Source organism: Pseudorasbora parva, chromosome 3, assembly GCF_024679245.1.
Source record: "Pseudorasbora parva isolate DD20220531a chromosome 3, ASM2467924v1, whole genome shotgun sequence".
Lineage (NCBI taxonomy): Eukaryota > Metazoa > Chordata > Actinopteri > Cypriniformes > Gobionidae > Pseudorasbora > Pseudorasbora parva.
In genome coordinates, this window is record NC_090174.1 from 60,895,820 (window position 1) to 60,916,215 (window position 20,396).

General features: G+C 38.2%; 1 protein-coding gene across 4 annotated transcripts in view; it reads right to left on the minus strand.

Annotated features, from left to right (window-relative positions):
• Positions 1 to 20,396, minus strand: part of mtmr4 (myotubularin related protein 4) — a 133,017-nt gene that overhangs the window by 34,428 nt on the left and 78,193 nt on the right. For 3 of the 4 annotated variants that reach the window (XM_067439696.1, XM_067439697.1, XM_067439694.1), the window contains 7 exons: positions 19,329 to 19,418; positions 8,072 to 8,188; positions 6,049 to 6,078; positions 5,238 to 5,320; positions 4,394 to 4,560; positions 1,998 to 2,094; positions 516 to 629 (listed from right to left, as the gene is read on the minus strand). In XM_067439696.1, the coding sequence (XP_067295797.1) occupies positions 516 to 629; positions 1,998 to 2,094; positions 4,394 to 4,560; positions 5,238 to 5,320; positions 6,049 to 6,078; positions 8,072 to 8,188; positions 19,329 to 19,418 (698 nt within the window). The remainder of the gene's footprint in view (positions 1 to 515; positions 630 to 1,997; positions 2,095 to 4,393; positions 4,561 to 5,237; positions 5,321 to 6,048; positions 6,079 to 8,071; positions 8,189 to 19,328; positions 19,419 to 20,396) is intronic. The other variant, XM_067439695.1, reaches the window with a different exon arrangement.

A 20,396-nucleotide genomic window follows, 5' to 3' on the forward strand; every position in this document is an offset into this window, starting at 1 on the left:
AGTTTGACACGCGATCTGAATCGGTTTGAAGCTTTGTTTTGAAATCCCATATATATACTTATATAGTCCCTTATATAGACTTATATAGTCCCATCACTATATAAGTCGTTATTTAGTTTTTTTGCCCACAAAAACTATTCTAGTGTCTTCAAAAATGATTGTAGAGCCGCTGTAGTGAGATGGGCTTTGTAACGATGTCTTTAATGCCTTTATGGGTCTTGAGAGAGGAAATGACATTGGTGTCAATGAAGGCTTTTCTGAGCCATAGGATTTCAACACTAATATCTTCATCTGTGTCTGAAGGTAAACGGAGGTCTGACGGGTGTCGAACGACATGAGGGAGAGGAATTAATGACAGAATTTACATTTTTGTGTGAACTAACCCTTTAACAAACCCAAATTAAAAATGATCAACCGCTGTCAGAGGTGCATTTTTAATTTCACAGAAGAAGAAAAAAAGGCTAGAAATTACAGAACTGCAGGAGGACAAGACGCAGACGAGCTGCTTCTCTCACCTGTAAACCACCACAGGAATCCTCTTCCAGGACCTGAAGGAGCCCACGCTCTCCAGCTCTTTATCTGTGATCCAGACGGGCACCAGCAGTTTCTGAGGGTAACTCGAACACAACCTGCAAGATGAGAGTTAGACACTAAGACTGACAGACGAGAACACAAACAACTGTCAGAACCACTTTCAGTTCCACAGCAAAGATGAAAAATGACTGTGTGTGTGTGTGTGTGTGTGTTAGAGAGAGAGAGAGAGAAAGAGAGAGAGAGAGAGAGAGAGAGAGAGAGAGAGAGTGTTTAAGAGTATGTGAGTGTGTGTGTGTGTGTGTGTTTGTGTGTGTAATAAAAAGAGAGCGTGATAGAAAGTGAGAGAGTGTGAGTGCATGTGTGTGTGATAGAGGGAGAGAGTCTGCGAGAGTGTATGTGAGAAATAAAGACAATTATATGCAATAATTTAACAATACAACAAATACAGTACAGTTATTTTATTAGCCATTTCAGTGTGACGTCTCATATTTTTTAATAAAATGCTCCTTTGCTTTTAATCAATTAAAAGAATACAATAATATTTAATTGTTTTAAATAAATATTACATACCAGTAATTCTTCATATTTTACTAAATAAAGAAGTGTTTACCAATCCAGATATTAAGATATTATAAAAATCAAGCTTTTCTGTAAAGCTGCAGTGAAACGATGTGTATTGTGAAAGGCGCTATATAAATTGGCTTGACGTGTATTAAAGCATTAGCAAGTTAAATTAAAGTAATGTCATGTAGCTTTAGAGTATTAAGGTAAACTCTGCTTATGTTTGTAATTGCTCAAGTGAGTGATTTTATCATAGTACGGCTGTTTGAATAATCATAATCATCACCGCAGCAAGACCAAATGCACAGATCTCAAACTCTGATTTCTGTCCTATCTGATCAGTCCTATCACAAACTGAATCCCTTTTGAGCATGAAGTGCATTAAACGTCATACATTAAAAGTATTTGAACATTACATGTGAGGATTAAAAGACATTTTCTCTCTCGTCTCATTCTGTCAATCACACACACTCACTCCATCTCGGTCTCATGCCCGCTGTGTTTCTCTCACCCTCAAATGACAAAACTCAGACCAATTATTTCCTGACGTCCTCAATGACCGGCCTTACACACACACACACACACACACACACACACACACACACACACACACACACACACACCATCTGATGTGACTCATGTGGCGCAGCAGGTTCAGACTCGCTTTCATTATCCAGCTCTGCAGTACGTCTCACACCGGCCGCATCAGTGAGGAACATTATACTGCACACAAAATTTGATGCTATACCATAACCTACACAGCAAAACATTTATATTGTGACGTGATTATTCCCTGAAGAAAACTCAAGACTACAATGGAGGTGTTTCAGGAGTTCAGAAACACTGACACAGATCTAGAAAATAAATATATACATCTCCATCGATCTATCCATCCATCTTACTTGTAGTTGTTGTTGATATCAGACACTCTCCAGGCGTTTTGCATGTCAAAGCCCATCCGCTTCACCTCCACCTCCATCCTGTGCCTCACATGATCACCTGAGAGAACCAACACAGTTTGTGTTTATGCAGGTCTGGATTAAACGGCATCTTATAAAGCACCTAGAAATGAGGATATGTGTTTGAAGGGACAGTTCACCCAAAAAATTTAATTATCCATGATTTATTCACCCTCAACTCATCCTTTGTGTACATGACATTCTTCTTTCAGAATAATACAGTCAGTTATATTAAAATGTCCTGGCTTTTACAAGCTTTACAATGGCAGTGAATGGCTGTTTCTATTTTAAAGTCCATAAAAGTGCATCTATCCATCATGAAAGTGCATCTATCCATCATAAAAGTGCATCTATCCATCATAAAAGTGCATCTATACTAGGGGTGTCCATGGTTAACCGATTGACCGATTAACCGTTAAAAATTGCGTAACCGAGTGAAACATTTTGCTCGGTTAAGTGGCGTCAATGACGTGCCTTGAATTTAGATGTAATATATGTTTGCACCCCTATAGACCGCCAGAGCGCTCCCAGACATTTGTAGTATCCATAGGGTTAGGGTAGTATCCACAAGAAGAAGTCATGACCAGCTTTCTAAGCGGGCAAAGAAAGCGTGGGAGCACTTTAAAAATGAGAGTGACGGGGCAAAATGCAAGTATTGCAATGCAGTGCTTACCGCATTTTTCAGGCTATAAGTTGCTCCGGAGTATGAGCCGCATCAGTCAAAATATGCACTGGACTAAAAGTCGCATTAGGGGAGAAGCAGAGCGCGAGCCGCGCGCGCTGTGCATAACGGAGCAGAAGAAAGAACGTTTGAAGTGAGAAACTTGTGAATGACTAGAGAAAAGCAGACGTTACTTTAACTGTAATGAAGAAAACAAAAAAAGCTGATCGCGGACTGAAAGATGGCCAGAGCTGAAGGGACGAGTCCACAGACGCTTGAACTCTCTGCCGGGAGAGGCTCATCAGCTGCGCGAGTCAAACGCTGAGTCTGTGTGAATCATTCTGGGCTGCATATTTTACTAACGTTACATGCTCTAATCGTGCAGGCAGCCACTCGCATTGCTCGTGAACTGGAGCGCATCTAATCCTAATTTAACGAAACTCAGCGTACGCCTCGCAGACATGAAATAGATCTTAAGAAACTTGAAATGTCTTTTAACAATTTAAAACGAAAAGAAATAGGCTACTCTCTGATTGTGTAATCCATGATGTGCATTTCTCTCTATAGGCGCGTTCACTACGGAAATGGCGGTCGTCAAATTAATAAGCTAAAAATAACCCTGACGCACACTATGGTTAACCGAGTATTAACCGCTAAGGGCCTCGGTTAACGGTTAATGAAAAACTTGAAAACGTGCAGCCCTAATCTATACATCATAAAAGTGCATCTATCCATCATAAAAGTGCATCTATCCATCATAAAAGTGCATCTGTCCATCATAAAAGTGCATCTATCCATCATAAAAGTGCATCTATCCATCATAAAAGTGCATCTATCCATCATACAAGTGCATCTATCCATCATAAAAGTGCATCTGTCCATCATAAAAGTGCATCTATCCATCATAAAAGTGCATCTATCCATCATAAAAGTGCATCTATCCATCATACAAGTGCATCTATCCATCATACAAGTGCATCTGTCCATCATAAAAGTGCATCTGTCCATCATAAAAGTGCATCTATCCATCATAAAAGTGCATCTATGCACCATAAAAGTGCATCTATCCACCATAAAAGTGCATCTGTCCATCATAAAAGTGCATCTATCCATCATAAAAGTGCATCTATGCACCATAAAAGTGCATCTATCCACCATAAAAGTGCATCTGTCCATCATAAAAGTGCATCTATCCATCATAAAAGTGCATCTGTCCATCATAAAAGTGCATCTATGCACCATAAAAGTGCATCTATCCACCATAAAAGTGCATCTATCCATCATAAAAGTGCATCTGTCCATCATAAAAGTGCATCTATCCATTAAAAAAGATAGATGCACTTTTATGATGATAGTAGCACTTTTATGATGATAGATGCACTTTTATGATGGATAGATGCACTTTTATGATGGACTGATGCACTTTTATGATGATAGATGCACTTTTATGATGGATTGATGCACTTTTATGGACTTCAAAACAGAAACAGCCATTCACTGCCATTATAAAGCTTGGAAGAGCAAGACATTTTTTATATAACTCTGATTGTATTCGTCTGCAAGAAAAACGTGACACACCTAGGATGACGGGCTCATTTAATATTTTTGGTGAACTATCCCTTTAATGCCTCCTGTGTCGTGGTTATTATAGTCGACTGAAACAGTGGTGTGTGTGTACCTGGTCTGCACAGGTGCAGGTGTTGGTCCTCATCGTCCGTGTTTCCTCCCAAACACCAGGCGTGGTAGGCCAGCGCAAACAGCTCCTCCAGACGGGCGGGGTGTGCGATCGCTCGGTTCAAGCGCTTCAGCCACTCCTCACACTGCTTGAACGTCGAGAAATGACACCTGACACGCAAAACAACACGGATTACAGCGGCTTCCTCATGCAGTGAACACTTTACAATGGTTAACATTAGTTATAGAAGAAAGTGCACAGATTGCATTTCATGTCGCTTTTTTTTTATTATCCTGATTTCTCACAACTTGTGTGTTTTCTGTGAGTCAGAGTGAACTGTGGGGCTAATAGAGCTTCATGAATGCAGCCGAGATCAACAGATCAACAAATAATACATTATATTTCTGTTTGTTTTTCATCAAACCCCCAGAACACACTTGGAACATACAACATCACACCGGATCATTATTCTGTGATGAGTGTGTGTGTGTAATCGTTTATATTACATTGTAATATGTAATATATACATGAGATGTAACATACATCTGAGAGAGATCACCAGCCAGCGGTCCCCACAATGTAAATGGGTAGGTTTATGTGTGTGATAAGAGCATGTCCTCTGTCTGATGTGAGGAATCTGATCTATTCTATTCAACAGAAAATCTTCAGCTAAATGGCACACGTGATAATGTGATAAGACGGGAGAAGGGAAGCATGGAGGTCAGATTCAAAATAACTAATTAGTCCAATGACACCTGCAGTGAGCAGCAGGAGGAAAGACTAACAGACTGTGTCTCTTTGTGTGTGTGTGTGTGTGTGTGTGTGTGTGTGTGTGTGTGTGTATTACCTCACTACTTTAGAGTCTTTGCAGATGATGTGTAGCTGGAACATGTCTCTGCTCTCTACGCCCTCAATGAGCCTCAGAGGAACCTACACACACACACACACACACACACACACACACACACACACACACACACACACACACACACACACACACACAGTAAATCAGAGAGCAGAAGACTTAATCACATGTTTGCATCAACCAATCACGAGCATCAAGCTACAAACACATGCAACAATATAACGAATCTAACTATTAACCTGCAACAATGTAACAGTTTTAAACCAGTTACTTTTGACCATCAGATGCAGAATTAAATAAAATTGTAAGCATTTAAAGATGGCATAAAAATGCCTTTTATGCTGACGTAAGAGGTATTAATAGACTCAAGTTAAAGCCTTAATAGTATATGATGCTGAAAATTCAGCTTTGCATCACAAAATAAAGTACATTTTTAAGTATATTACAATTTCAGTTTTCTATGCAAATATTTCACAATATTACTGATTTTACTGTATTTGATTAAATGAGCAGAAGAGACTTCAAAAATATTTGTATTAAAAAAATGTATATACACTACATTCACTATACACTATAATATAAGCTTTATTAGGCTCAAAAGTTAATCTTAAATTATTATAAAATTGTCTGCCCTATTAGTAATATATAAATGTAATAAAATATAATATATATGAATCATAATATCCAGACTGCATCAATGTGACATTAAAACAAACACTAACGGGGGAAACGAAGACATGAAATGTAGGGATGAAGAGGTCAGAGGTCAGAGGTGAGGGTGCAGATTACTCACAGAAATCTCACTGTCCACACCAGGATACATCTACAACACCGACACAGGGATGAGGAAGAGGAGGACAGGAAGAGGAAGAGAGGTTGGGGGAAAAAAAGAGGGAGATGAAAAGGTGACTCAGCAAAACGAGCAAACAAAGAGGAGGATATAAATGGAAGGGCATGAAAAATGTACAGAGAGAGAGAGAGAGAGAGAGAGAGAGAGAGAGAGAGAGAGAGAGAGAGAGAGAGAGAGAGAGAGAGAGAGAGAGAGAGAGAGAGAGAGAGAGAGAGAGAGAGAGAGAGAGAGAGAGAGAGAGAGAGAGAGAGAGAGAGAGCGAAAGAGAGAGAGAGAGAGAGAGAGCGCAAGAGAGAGAGAGAGAGAGAGAGAGATTTGCTGAAGTTTAGCAAAAAGATTGAGAATTGTAAAAAAAAAATAGAGCCTTAAAATCTCAGGGTCACATGATGCTCTAAGTGCAAGGGATTCTGGGAAGCATCATTAGGATTTCATTCCTCACCTTTTACATGCAATGAACACCAGTGTTAATTTGGTATCATTTATATGCGAATATTGGATTATTAATAATAGCGCCACTGTTGAAACATGTCAGCCGGCTGTGACATGACGATTATCCGCAGGTTTACATGAGCAGAGTCAGATTATGTTCGTTATCAGGAAGATCAGAGATGGTCAGACCGCAGACACTAACAGACAATTTAACAAAAATGTCCAGAAGGAACCTCAGGACAAAGTTCCACACGTAAAGAACTGTAAAAACGCCACTCGTTCAGACGTGAAGAGACGCTTGAACACACGGATGAGATAAGAGGCTTTTCTCTGTGTTTACACTCACAGACCTCAGCCAATCACTGCTGACCCTCAGCCACAGGAGCCAGTTAAAACAGGAGGACCGCCCATATATATTTGTATTTTTTTTATATTTATATACTTTTAATAATAATAATAATAAATCTACTTGTAATATACATTTTAATAATATATATAACATTCTAGACAGATAGATAGATAGAGAGAGAGAGAGAGAGAGAGAGAGAGAGAGAGAGAGAGAGAGAGAGAGAGATAGATAGATAGATAGATAGATAGATAGATAGATAGATAGATAGATAGATAGATAGATAGATAGATAGATAGATAGATAGATAGATAGATAGATAGATAGATAGATAGATAGATAGATAGATAGATAGATAGATAGATAGATAGATAGATAGATAGATAGATAGATTAATAGAACTAGAGATAGAACGATAGATAGAGACACACTATGTATATGTATATGCATAAACATATACATAGATACATATTATTGTATATATCTTGTATATAAATGCATGTAAAATGTATATAATGTATAAAATGAATATAAATGCATGTAAATAAATTATAAGTAAAAATAAATAAAACATCATAACTGCTCTGCTAACAGCACTAAACAGATTTGAAAAAATATTTAGTATTTTTGTCTTGTTTCTAGTCCAAACATCTAAAAATTAGGAACAAATAACTCAAAATTAAGAGAGTTTTTGCTTAAAATAAGCTAAATAATCTGCCAGTGGGGTAAGAAAAATAACCTTAATTTAAACAGAAAACAAGATTATTTTTCTTACCCCATTGGCAGATTATTTAGCTTATTTTAAGCACAAACTCTCTTAATTTTGAGTTATTTGTTCCTAAAACAAGACAAGAATTTTACTTTTGTCTAGTACATTTTTCTTAATGTAAGAATTTTTAGATGTTTGGGCTAGAAACAAGACAAAAGAGAGAGATGATGGAAAGAAAGAAAGAGCGAGAGAGAGAGTGAGAGAGACTGGCGTGCTAACATGAGCTCAGTCTCTGTCCAGACCTCCCAGAGCTCAGAGGTCAAAGGCAGCTGGAGAAACCAAGCTGGGATAAGAGGAGACGAGCCCTCAGAAGCCAAACAAAGACTTCAGCGGACAGCTGGACGGCTGTGAAAGAGTTCGAACTGTAATTCAGAGAGCTGAACTCTCTCGCTCCCTCTCATTCATGCTGCCGGTGCTCTTACGTTGATGATGGAGTCTTTGAATTTGATGTGAAGTCTGTAGTTGGAGACGGCGATGATGGCATCGTCCGCTCGACCCAGAAACTCCACCCACTCGCCCTGCAGGACAGGGAACGGGACCTGGACAGACAAAGACAACAATATGGCATTGAACACATTTATAGGACAGACAGCTTGATTAGATGGCACAGAAGTTCTGCATTGTTGCGGTTTGAAGTTTGATCTAAAAGAAGTTGTTTTTCTGAAGGTTTGCATCACCTCTGCTTCCAATTTTCCTTTCCCATAATGCCATCTGTGCCAGTGGCTTGTGTGGTTGCCCAGTCATTGCCGGCAACGCTGGCTCTCTGCAAACAGAGCATTAAAAACCAGACTCCTCAAACTCCAAACACTGGAGCAGTTAGCCTGTTTTTAAGAGGTTCTTACTACAAAGTTAACAACGCAACTTTTGTCTTTCCAGCTTTTTCTGGAGGTGCGTTCAGGTTTTAGACGTAATGTGCAAGTGTGTGATTTCTGTCTCCAAATAGAATTGCTGTGTGTTTAAGTAGGCTGACTAAGTAAAACCATTGCATGAGTTTGGGGCGGGACTAATTGTTTGTTCGACCAATAGCAGAAACAGTAAAACCTGTTTGAAAATTGACATTATTTTTGAAATTCCATTCAGTGACATTAGAGACACAGAAATTTGACACTACTTAAAGTTCTTAAATAATCTGCATGTTTTTAAGAATATGAACACAAAAAAAATTTAATATAAAAAAAAATTGCATGCAGAAAATAAGGCGCCAAGCACAAAGAAGGTACAATAAGTCACGCCAGGATGTTTGGGAGCATCAGACTAACTGCAACACTGAGCAATTACATACATTTTAAGATGACTTTAGGCAAAAGTCATAAATATAGTCACTAGTAAAAATGACTTAATAGTTATTAGTTTTGACCAATAGGTGGCGCTGTGACTAAATTGATGTGGTGAGGTCAGATTGAGTTGACAATGACAGATGCAAAGTTTGGTGTCAAAATGCCAAAGCATTGTAGAAATACAGCCTCAAGTCGTTTTGGCATCATGCCTAAACTCTGTGCTGTGGTGTATGAAAGCAATTGTGTCTATCGACGCAAAATCCTTAATTATTGCTGGCATGAAACGATTCAATTTTGATGAAAGTTGGACAAACGGTGTAGTTACACAGTCTAGCAAACGATCTGCTATAGTTAAAAAAAGTAGGTTAAAGAAAATGTAAATGGTGAACAGACAGTTTGGGCAACTATGGCAAAATAGACACATACAGAATTTCATAACGATACGCCAATGCGCATTTTCCGACAAAATTCAAAATGGCTGACACCTAAAATGGTCGATATGGGAAGATTTGGTATCACGCAACATGCTACGCAGAACCTAAAGAGTCCAATTTTGACCAATTTCAGAAGCAATTACAGGGAGTGCAGAATTATTAGGCCAGCCCAAACCAGTACTCCACCTCCACCTTGCTGTCGTCTGAGTCGGACTCTCTGCCCTTTACCAATCCAGCCACGGGCCCATCCATCTGGCCCATCAAGACTCACTCTCATTTCATCAGTCCATAAAACCTTAGAAAAATCAGTCTTGAGATATTTCTTGGCCCAGTCTTGACGTTTCAGCTTGTGTGTCTTGTTCAGTGGTGGTCGACTTTCTGCCTTTCTTACCTTGGCCATGTCTCTGAGTATTGCACACCTTGTGCTTTTGGGCACTCCAGTGATGTTGCAGCTCTGAAATATGGCCAAACTGGTGGCAAGTGGCATCTTGGCAGCTGCACGCTTGACTTTTCTCAGTTCACGGGCAGTTATTTTGCGCCTTGGTTTTTCCACACGCTTCTTGCGACCCTGTTGACTATTTTGAATGAAACGCTTGATTGTTCGATGATCACGCTTCAGAAGCTTGGCTATTTTAAGACTGCTGCATCCCTCTGCAATATATCTCACTATTTTTGACTTTTCTGAGCCTGTCAAGTCCTTCTTTTGACCCCTTTTGCCAAAGGAAAGGAAGTTGCCTAATAATTATGCACACCTGATATAGGGTGTTGATGTCATTAGACCACACCCCTTCTCATTACAGAGATGCACATCACCTAATATGCTTAATTGGTAGTAGGCTTTCCAGCCTATACAGCTTGGAGTAAGACAACATGCATAACGAGGATGATGTGGTCAAAATACTCATTTGCCTAATAATTCTGCACTCCCTGTATAGTCAAAAAAATTTTTTTTGCATATCTCGTGACCACTAGGTGGCACTGCACCGAAACTATGCAGGTAGCCTCAGGTCATGGCTGTCATAACACACACCAAATTTGGTTACAATACACTTAAGTGTTGCGGAGAGATAGCCTTAAGTACATTTTGCCATGCTCTTCGTCCAATTATTTAACGCGTTAGAGAACGGTTTGGCGAATCAACTTGAATTCCATAACTTTTTTCAGAATTGTCTGAAGATGATCTGGTTCAAGTTAATGAAAAGTTGGAGCGACGGCCTAGGAGGAGTTTGGAAAAGTAGGTTTTTCAGAAAATTCTAAAATGGCAGAAAAATGTTATGAGCATAAACGCAAGTGAAACTTCGGACAGTTGGTGGCGCTACAGCGATTGAGTAAGAGACTCCAAAATTGCTGTGGTTTATGTACAGACTGCACTTTATCTGTGTGCCAAATTTCATAACTTTACCACAAGCAGTTCTACGAGCAGCCATAGACTCAATGTGGAATAATAAGAAGAAGAAAAAGAACACTAACGATTACAATAATTCGGTGTTTGGCCCCTAATATGAAAACCGGTTGGTCCACCAATCTTTATTGTGATGGTAGATACAAGAGATGTTGGGGAAAATCAGCTATAAATATATAAAATATTTGACTATTTACTTTAACATGTTCCTGGTCTTGTGAATAATTCACCAGTGCACAATATTCCACTTGAAAATATACATCTTTAAAATCTTTCATCAAAATGTAATAGCTTGCTCCTCGGCAGGCATCATGAATCCCTCTTTCTTTTCAACTCCTCTATAACTCTACATAATGGTTTGCTCGCTCTTTAACACAGTCAAAATGCCAAAGCACACATACTGTCATGCACAAAAGTGTCTACCCTGCTTCCTTTCTCGGGATGGTGAAGCGTCTCTGAATGAATCACACTGCAAAAAATGCTTGTCTTACTTAGTATGTTTGTCTTGTTTCTAGACCCAACATCTAAAAATTCTTAAAACAAGAAGTATTTACTAGACAAGCAAAAGAATTTGTCTATTTTGGGGGGAAAATAGCTCAAAATTAAGAGTTTTTTCTTAAAATAAGCTGAATAATCTGACAGTGGGGTAAGAAAAATAATCTTTAATCTTTAAACAACATTATTTTACTTACCCCACTGGCAGATTATTTAGCTTATTTTAAGCAAAAACTCTCTTAATTTTTAGTTATTTTTTCCCAAACCAGGACAGTTTTTACTTGTCTAGTAAATTTTTCTTAATGTAAGAATTTTTAGATATTTAGACTAGAAACAAGACAAAAATACTAAGTAAGAAAAGCATTCATACAGTGCAGTCTGTAATGTTGAGGCCAAAAGCAGCACGACCACATGAGGTCTTACTCATCAACTTCCTACGGTTACTCCGTCAGCAGGTTCAGACACAGAGTCTGTCCTACTTAGGGGACAAAGATGGCGAAAGATGACCTTACCTAGAAAGACATCTGGGCAAGACATACACGTGATGTATACTGATGAATACAGACATGAAAGAGGATTAAAACAAATGATTAAAGATGTAAATGCACTGGTGATGCACTGAAGCGTCTCAGCTGAAAGTAATTATACATTATAGGCCTAATACATCTGTCAAACTCTCTTATCAGGGCGATAACATTAAAAATGAATATACTCCATATTGGCTGATATCGATATGGTGGCCGAAATATCGAACATCCCTAAATACACATAAAATCAAAGCACATGCTTACCGCATGTTAATCCATCTTTCATCAAAATATAATAACTTGCTCTCTGAAATGACTTGACCTAGACAGCCGTCATGATGTCTACAGCCTGCATATTAATAACTCAATGTTTTCAATCAAATCCTTCTGAATGAAATCAAGACGTGAGGTTATGAGTATGCGTGCAAAGACGTTTCGACTATTTGTGTGAGAATGTGTGTCTCGACCTTCCAAGATAATAAACGACCAAGTGACTGTATATATTCTCCTGACATTCTGTTATTATAACACATCCATCTTTCAGGAATTACTTCAAACCTACAGGAGGACGCAGGCATTATCCTCAGATTTACACCAGCCGCTGATGTAGAGGCTCATATATAGGAGATATTTATAGGCATTTTTATATGTGGACTCCAGTGTCTACGAGTGGACCTTAGGAGTGCTAGAAACGTGCAGAGAAATAAAGCAATACGGAGCAGAGCACTGCAAAAAATGCTTTTCTTACTTAGTAGTTTTGTCTCGTTTCTAGTCCAAACATCTAGAAATGCTTAAAACAAGAAGTATTTACTAGACAAGCAAAAGTAATTGTCTTGTTTTGGGGAAAAATACCTCAAAATTAAGAGTTTTTGCTCAAAATAAGCTAAATAATCTGCCAGTGGGGTAAGAAAAGTAATCTTAAAACAACATTATTTTACTTACCCCACTGGCAGATTATTTAGCTTAATTTAATTTAAAGTAATTTTTTCCTAAAACAAGACAACTATTTTTTACTTGTCTTGTAAATGTTTCTTAATGTAAGAATTTGTAGATATTTAGACTAGACACCTGCATATTATTTAAATATGCAGATTTAGACACCTGCATATTATTTAAATATGCAGATTTAGCCACCTGCATATTTAGACACCTGTAATGCAGATTTAGACACCTGCATATTTAGACACCTGTAATGCAGATTTAGACACCTGCATATTTAGACACCTGTAATGCAGATTTAGACACCTGCATATTTAGACACCTGTAATGCAGATTTAGACACCTGCATATTATTTAAGTATGCAGATTTAGACACCTGCATATTTAGACACCTGTAATGCAGATTTAGACACCTGCATATTTAGACACCTGTAATGCAGATTTAGACACCTGCATATTATTTAAGTATGCAGATTTAGACACCTGCATATTTAGACACCTGTAATGCAGATTTAGACACCTGCATATTTAGACACCTGTAATGCAGATTTAGACACCTGCATATTATTTAAGTATGCAGATTTAGACACCTGCATATTTAGACACCTGTAATGCAGATTTAGACACCTGCATATTTAGACACCTGCAATGCAGATTTAGACACCTGCATATTTAGACACCTGTAATGCAGATTTAGACACCTGCATATTTAGACACCTGCAATGCAGATTTAGACACCTGCATATTATTTAAGTATGCAGATTTAGACACCTGCATATTTAGACACCTGTAATGCAGATTTAGACACCTGCATATTTAGACACCTGCAATGCAGATTTAGACACCTGCATATTATTTAAGTATGCAGATTTAGACACCTGCATATTTAGACACCTGTAATGCAGATTTAGACACCTGCATATTTAGACACCTGCAATGCAGATTTAGACACCTGCATATTATTTAAGTATGCAGATTTAGACACCTGCATATTTAGACACCTGTAATGCAGATTTAGACACCTGCATATTTAGACACCTGTAATGCAGATTTAGACACCTGCATATTATTTAAGTATGCAGATTTAGACACCTGCATATTTAGACACCTGTAATGCAGATTTAGACACCTGCATATTTAGACACCTGCATATTTAGACACCTGTAATGCAGATTTAGACACCTGCATATTTAGACACCTGCATATTTAGACACCTGTAATGCAGATTTAGACACCTGCATATTTAGACACCTGCATATTTAGACACCTGTAATGCAGATTTAGACACCTGCATATTTAGACACCTGTAATGCAGATTTAGACACCTGCATATTTAGACACCTGTAATGCAGATTTAGACACCTGCATATTATTTAAGTATGCAGATTTAGACACCTGCATATTTAGACACCTGTAATGCAGATTTAGACACCTGCATATTTAGACACCTGTAATGCAGATTTAGACACCTGCATATTTAGACACCTGTAATGCAGATTTAGACACCTGCATATTATTTAAGTATGCAGATTTAGACACCTGTAATGCAGATACTGAATATTCAAGTATTGTTATGGTCAGACAAAATTGTTATAGTCAAGACAAAATTACTAAGTAAGAATGCATTTTTTGCAGTGTGTCTGTAAGCGCTGGTGCATTCTGCTGATCTATGGGAAAACTGCATCCATATTTCATGGCGTTGCGTGCCAACCGAGTGACACACAGCGGGCTGAGAAAGCAGCGTTGCTTCAAAGGGATCAGGTGAGCGCTGGGAGAACGACTCCTACTACAAATCTTCACAGAGAGTCTGACAACCCACACAATGGAGAACTCAACACACAGCACGAGCGACTGCTCCAAACACACTCCCCAAATAAACAAAGACGGAAGGCTGCGTGCTTGAATCCCAGCGCAGGATTCTGCATTTTATCTTTTGCCGAAAAGTCATTGTTCCTCTATCTGCTCGGGAAGAGGAACACAATATGCAAAAAGTATGAGCACAGATGCATGGCATGGTAATCCGGACCCCTTCATGCACATCTTTACACTGGATGCATGTGATCATCATTAAAGGCAAATAACGAAACCCCTTTAAAGCTCCACTGTGTGATATTTTCCCCCATCTAGCGATGAAAAGGTATATGACAATCCAGTGAATATTAGTTTATGTTCCTCTCGATTCCGATTCTGTTTTAACTCCTACGGTGGCTGATTTAGTCCAAGATTAACACGGCTTCCAGTTCGACCTCGTCCATGAGTGTTTTTTCAAGTGATGAGGTTACTTTAGAAAACTATCATAATATGCAGTTATTCAGTTTGTCAGTTAACATGTAGGTTATGTCATCTATGTAAAATTAATAGTTTTATGTTTTCGTTATTTTTTTTTTAACCATTTCATTGATATCAGGTTCCCAGACGAATGCAAGCTACTCTTAGTATAGTAACTTTTATCAGTGCTATCGTTATTCTGTGTATTGTACGACATCAGTAGCGTAAGGCAAAGTTTACATCATAAAGCAGTCTCAAGCAATCCCCCTCTTCACATTCGACACGGTGCCATCGAGTGTTAAAGCGCGAAAGGTGAAGCTTGAATTTACGGGTATGTCCCTCTTTGGCTAATGTACTTTCAAGATGGAGGAGCAACATGGCGACCGGTATTCGAACCCCTCACCCGTATGTGTTTTCAACGGCATATTATAAACTTACGAGAATACTTTATTATATATTCAGTAAGCAATTGTTTTGCCGTAACAGAAAGAAGTAAATATACATTAACGAGCACTTTTTTTGCAAGAACTAAGTGTTTTTAGCTAAGAATAAACTAAAAAAGTTTAAAAAAAAATCATGCCTGCAAGAGAGATCGCAATGTCAGAAACACGTTGGATCATTTTCATTCTATAAAAAACATTTTTAAATGTATACAGAACTTCATGACAACTTACATTTATGAATCTTACAATTACTGACAACTTGCAATTTTGCCTACATTGCATGGGTTAAGAACAAGATCCAGCCACAAATGGGATTCAAATTGCAAAATGAATCACCTGTAAAGCAGATACTGAATATTGGAGTATGGTTATGGTCTGCGGTTCATGTATAAATCGCTGGGGAGACATTAAGCACTGCACATACAGTGAATCATAAATGATTCGTGTATCTGGGGATATTAACCAGGACAGCACAAGCCATTCCCTTCAGCAGGAACAACGGCAATGAGAAAGTGTGTCAGACAAGATAGGAGCTGCTTTAGTTTAAAGGGGGGGTGAAATGCTGTTTCATGCATACTGATCTTTTTACACTGTTAAAGACTTGGAATCCCATACTAAACATGGACAAAGTTTCAAAAGTTAAGGTGGACGTTTGATGGGAGTATTTCTTTGTCAAAAATACTACTTCCGGTTAGTCATAAGTTTCGGCAAGTTTTTTGCGATCATGCGTCCCCTTTGGCGTTAATGGGGGCGGAATTTCCTTGTATGGGCCTTACGGACAATTCTACCGGAAGAGCGTGAGAGAGAGAGAGAGAGACAGCGAAAGTAACAGGCTACGCCCATCAAAGCGCTGGCTCGTAGGCTGCGCTGCACAGGTGATGTGCACAATTAACAATGACATCAAAAAGTGCGTTTTTGGTTACCAGACCAAGACAGTCCTGCACAGATTCCCCAAAACCCCGCGTTAAGGCAACAGTGGATGTAATTTGCTTTTCCGGATCAGCAACTGAGTTGCGCGAATGTTTATATCTGTTCGCTGCATTTCGGTGCCGACTGTTTCATAAACAAGGCCCAGCTCGACGCCGGCTTTTCCCGATCGCCTAATGCTGAATGATGGAGCAGTCCCAACGATAAAGGTCCCAACGTTAGAACCGCAGGCGGTGAGTGAGACTGCTTCAAATGTCTGTGTTTTTGCCTATGCTCATCAAGTAGCCCAAACATGATCACGTATAGTTAATTGATCAATGGAGCATGCGATGTGCAGTGCGTGTACATTTGTTTAGCTGGCCACTATATGTGTAACTTTATGTTTGTGTATTGTAAAAGCACTCCAAACAACAATACACAAAGAGTGGGGAAATATGTTGAACTATATAAGCGCGCTTCTTCATTCAAATGCGCTACTATTCCATGTCTTTCTATGTAAACACTAGCCTGCCGTGCAAAACCAGTCCGCTTAATAACGTTACAATTGTCTACACAAACCACGCGTAAACACACACACACACACACGTGCACAACTGCACTTCCCACATGTACACCTTCAAAGACAAAAATACGACGATATAATTCAAGTATAAATATGTAAATAACACAAGCCGCTAAGCATATTATATAGTTAGTGTATAACTTGTACCACATAGAGACGTCCTGCTCTAGTCGTTTTTGCTGCTGCTCCTGTTCAACTGCAGCCTCTGGGTCTGATTCCGGATCATAGATGTATGGCTGTATCTGATTAAAAGCCATATTTTTATTTTGAATAAAGTTTTTTAGGGATGTTAGGGATGACACAGCTTTACGACGCACTCAACACAATAGCAGCGGCGCGCACACGTCATTATTTAGCTCCGCTCACACGATACGCCCCCACCCGCTCGCCTTGTTTCGGAAAGACTCGGAACAGCGCATCTTTCTTATATAATTATAAAAAAAATTAAGACTTTTCAGAGATATGCAGGATGCAATGCTTCTCTATAGGTACTCAAGATTGACATGACACTGACTGAAACTGAGTGTTTCACCCCCCCCTTTAACCCAAGGTATTCCTTTTAAAAGACAAAACTGTAACATATTTAGTAAGATTATGTTGAGCCATTTACACTAATGTGTGTAATGAGGCACTGGCTTGATTAAATTAATATTATATCAAAATTAAATTATATCAAACAACAGCAACAGAAAAAAATATTTAAAATAAAAACATAGAAGTCCCACAATTGTGCTTTTGAGCAGGTTACTAGTTTGATTTTAAAAAAAATTATGCAAGTTTATATATATAAAAAAAGTTCTCGTACGTTTATAAAATATAATAAAAATATAAAAGCCCCACCGTTGTGCTTTTGATCATGTTACTGAAAAAAGGTTTGATTAAAAAATAAAACAATTTAAATTTAATTTGTTTTCATTTTTATAATACAGTATATCCCACAATTGCGTGTTTGAGCACATTACTGGTTTATTATTAAATGTTTTGATTAAAACTATTTTTTTTAAATAAACAAATATAAAATAAAATACAAATATAAAAGTCCCACCAGTGTGCTTTTGAGCATATTCTTCTAGGTAAGTGTACAGTAAGAGCTGCAAAACTCATCACTACGGTGCTATGGTGTTGCAGATGATTGCAATGCTGTTGCTAGGGGGGTGTTGGTTGTTGCTAGGGACCAGTCTAAGGGATAGTACAATCTAACAGTTGTAGTGAGTTTTACGCAGACAGACAAACATCAACCGTAAAACAATGTGCACTGATGAACCAATCCCAGTAATTCCAGGACCATACCAAGAGTCCTTCACGTGGACTTTAACTGATGCATTTAGAGCAGAGTCATTGAATGAGAGTCAATGTCAGGTTCTCTGCTGGTCCCTGCTGTATTGTGTCATTGCTCCGTCCTTTTCACCTCCACATCTGTAATCCATAATCCCCAACCATTGAAGACCGCTCAGTTCATTTCACTGATCGTTCCTCTGTAGTCTGAGGTGTGTTGACCCACTTACTAAGATTATTATATTAAATCATAATGAATAATAATTATTAGAGATGCACTGATGTATAATCTGTATCGGCAGATGACATTCTGAATAATCAACGGATACAATTTTTTAGTATCATGCATCTCGAATGATTATTTTTATAATTAATTATTACAACATTATTGTATTTAAAGGGTTAGTTCACCCAAAAACGAAATGTATGTCATTAACTCCTCACCCTAATGTCGTTCCTCACCCGTAAGACCTCCGTTCATCTTCACACACAGTTTAAGATATTTTATATTTAGTCTGTATGCAAGTGTATGCACACTATACTGTCCATGTCCAGAAAGGGAATAAAAACATCATCACAGTAGTCCATATGAGACATCAGTGGGTTAATTAGAGTCTCTTGAAGCATCCAAAATACATTTGGGTCCAAAAATAACAAAAACTACGACTTTATTCAGCATTGGCTTCTGATCGCCAATGTCACGTGATCTCAGCAGTTTGACACGCGATCCGAATCATGAATCGATTCGCTGATTCATAACCGTTTGAATCTTTATTTGAGGACTGAAAACAAACACGGAAGACAATGCTGAATAAAGTCGTAGTTTTTGTTATTTTTGGACCCAAATGTATTTTGGATGCTTCAAGAGACTCTAATTAACCCACTGATGTCTCATATGGACTACTGTGATGATGTTTTTATTCCCTTTCTGGACATGGACAGTATAGTGTGCATACACTTGCATACGCTCTCAGACTAAATCTAAAATATCTTAAACTGTGTGTGAAGATGAACGGAGGTCTTACGGGTGTGGAACGACATTAGGGGGAGGAGTTAATGACACACATCTCATTTTTGGGTGAATTAACCCTTTAATTATTAATATTCGTGGTCTGGCAAGAGAAACTGACCTGTAGAGCGTCGTCTTCTTTGACCAGCTCTTTCTGGGGAAACAGGTCCCGGGCCTGAATGTACTCCAGGCTGGGCGGTCCCTCCTCACCCTGAAAACACACACACACACCCGCATTAGATTACAACTTCATTAAACAAACCGTTCCAAATCGCATGAATGCAAAGTATATGATCACCATGCATGAAGTATGAACATGGTGGGTCACATGATGGTGTCATGCCTGTGTGTGTAACTTCCTGATACACACACACGAACAGTGGAAACCTGAGACGCGTGACTGATGGCGCGAGTACAGGACAAATGAACTATTAGTAAGAGATGACAGACAACAGCTGTCATCAGAGATAAACATCAACATCTACCATATTCAGTGTATGAGCAGGACACACACTATGGCTGAAAGATTTGAGAAGAAAATCAGGTTGTTTTTTTGGTTTTGTTTTCCAGCAAAGATTGCAATTTTGATTTAAAAGGTTAAAAAATTGCTCCAGATATAATATGCTTGTGTGTACAGATCCACCAAAAAAATTATCAATAGAACTTTAAAACAACAATCACCACCATTATTAAATATAATAATAAAAAGTATTACATACAATCATCATAATGTATTATTACTTTACAATTATTAACAATACTGTTATTTATTATCATTAAAACTATTTAAAAAATAAGAAATTGCATGAAAGAAATTAATTGTAAAATAATTTAAAAAAAATAAGAAAATACATTTTATTATAAAATAAAATGCTATTATACAATTATTAATATTAATATAGTTATTTAAAGGTGAACTATGTAGTATTTTTGCAGTAAAATATCCAAAAACCACTAGGCCGGTGTTATGTATTTTGTTCAGTTGAGTACCTACAATATGCCAGATGTTTCCAACTATTTGTAAATTGTGAGAAAATTGCTATTTTAACTAAGGACCGGGACGTGCCAGCATAGCGTTTGAGAGAGTCGCCTGTCAATCGCGTCATATCTGCGCTACCCTCGGTTTGGGGTTTTATTTGGCAGGAGCGCTTTACTCTTAGCAGTGTGAACAAGTGAACGCACGGAGGAA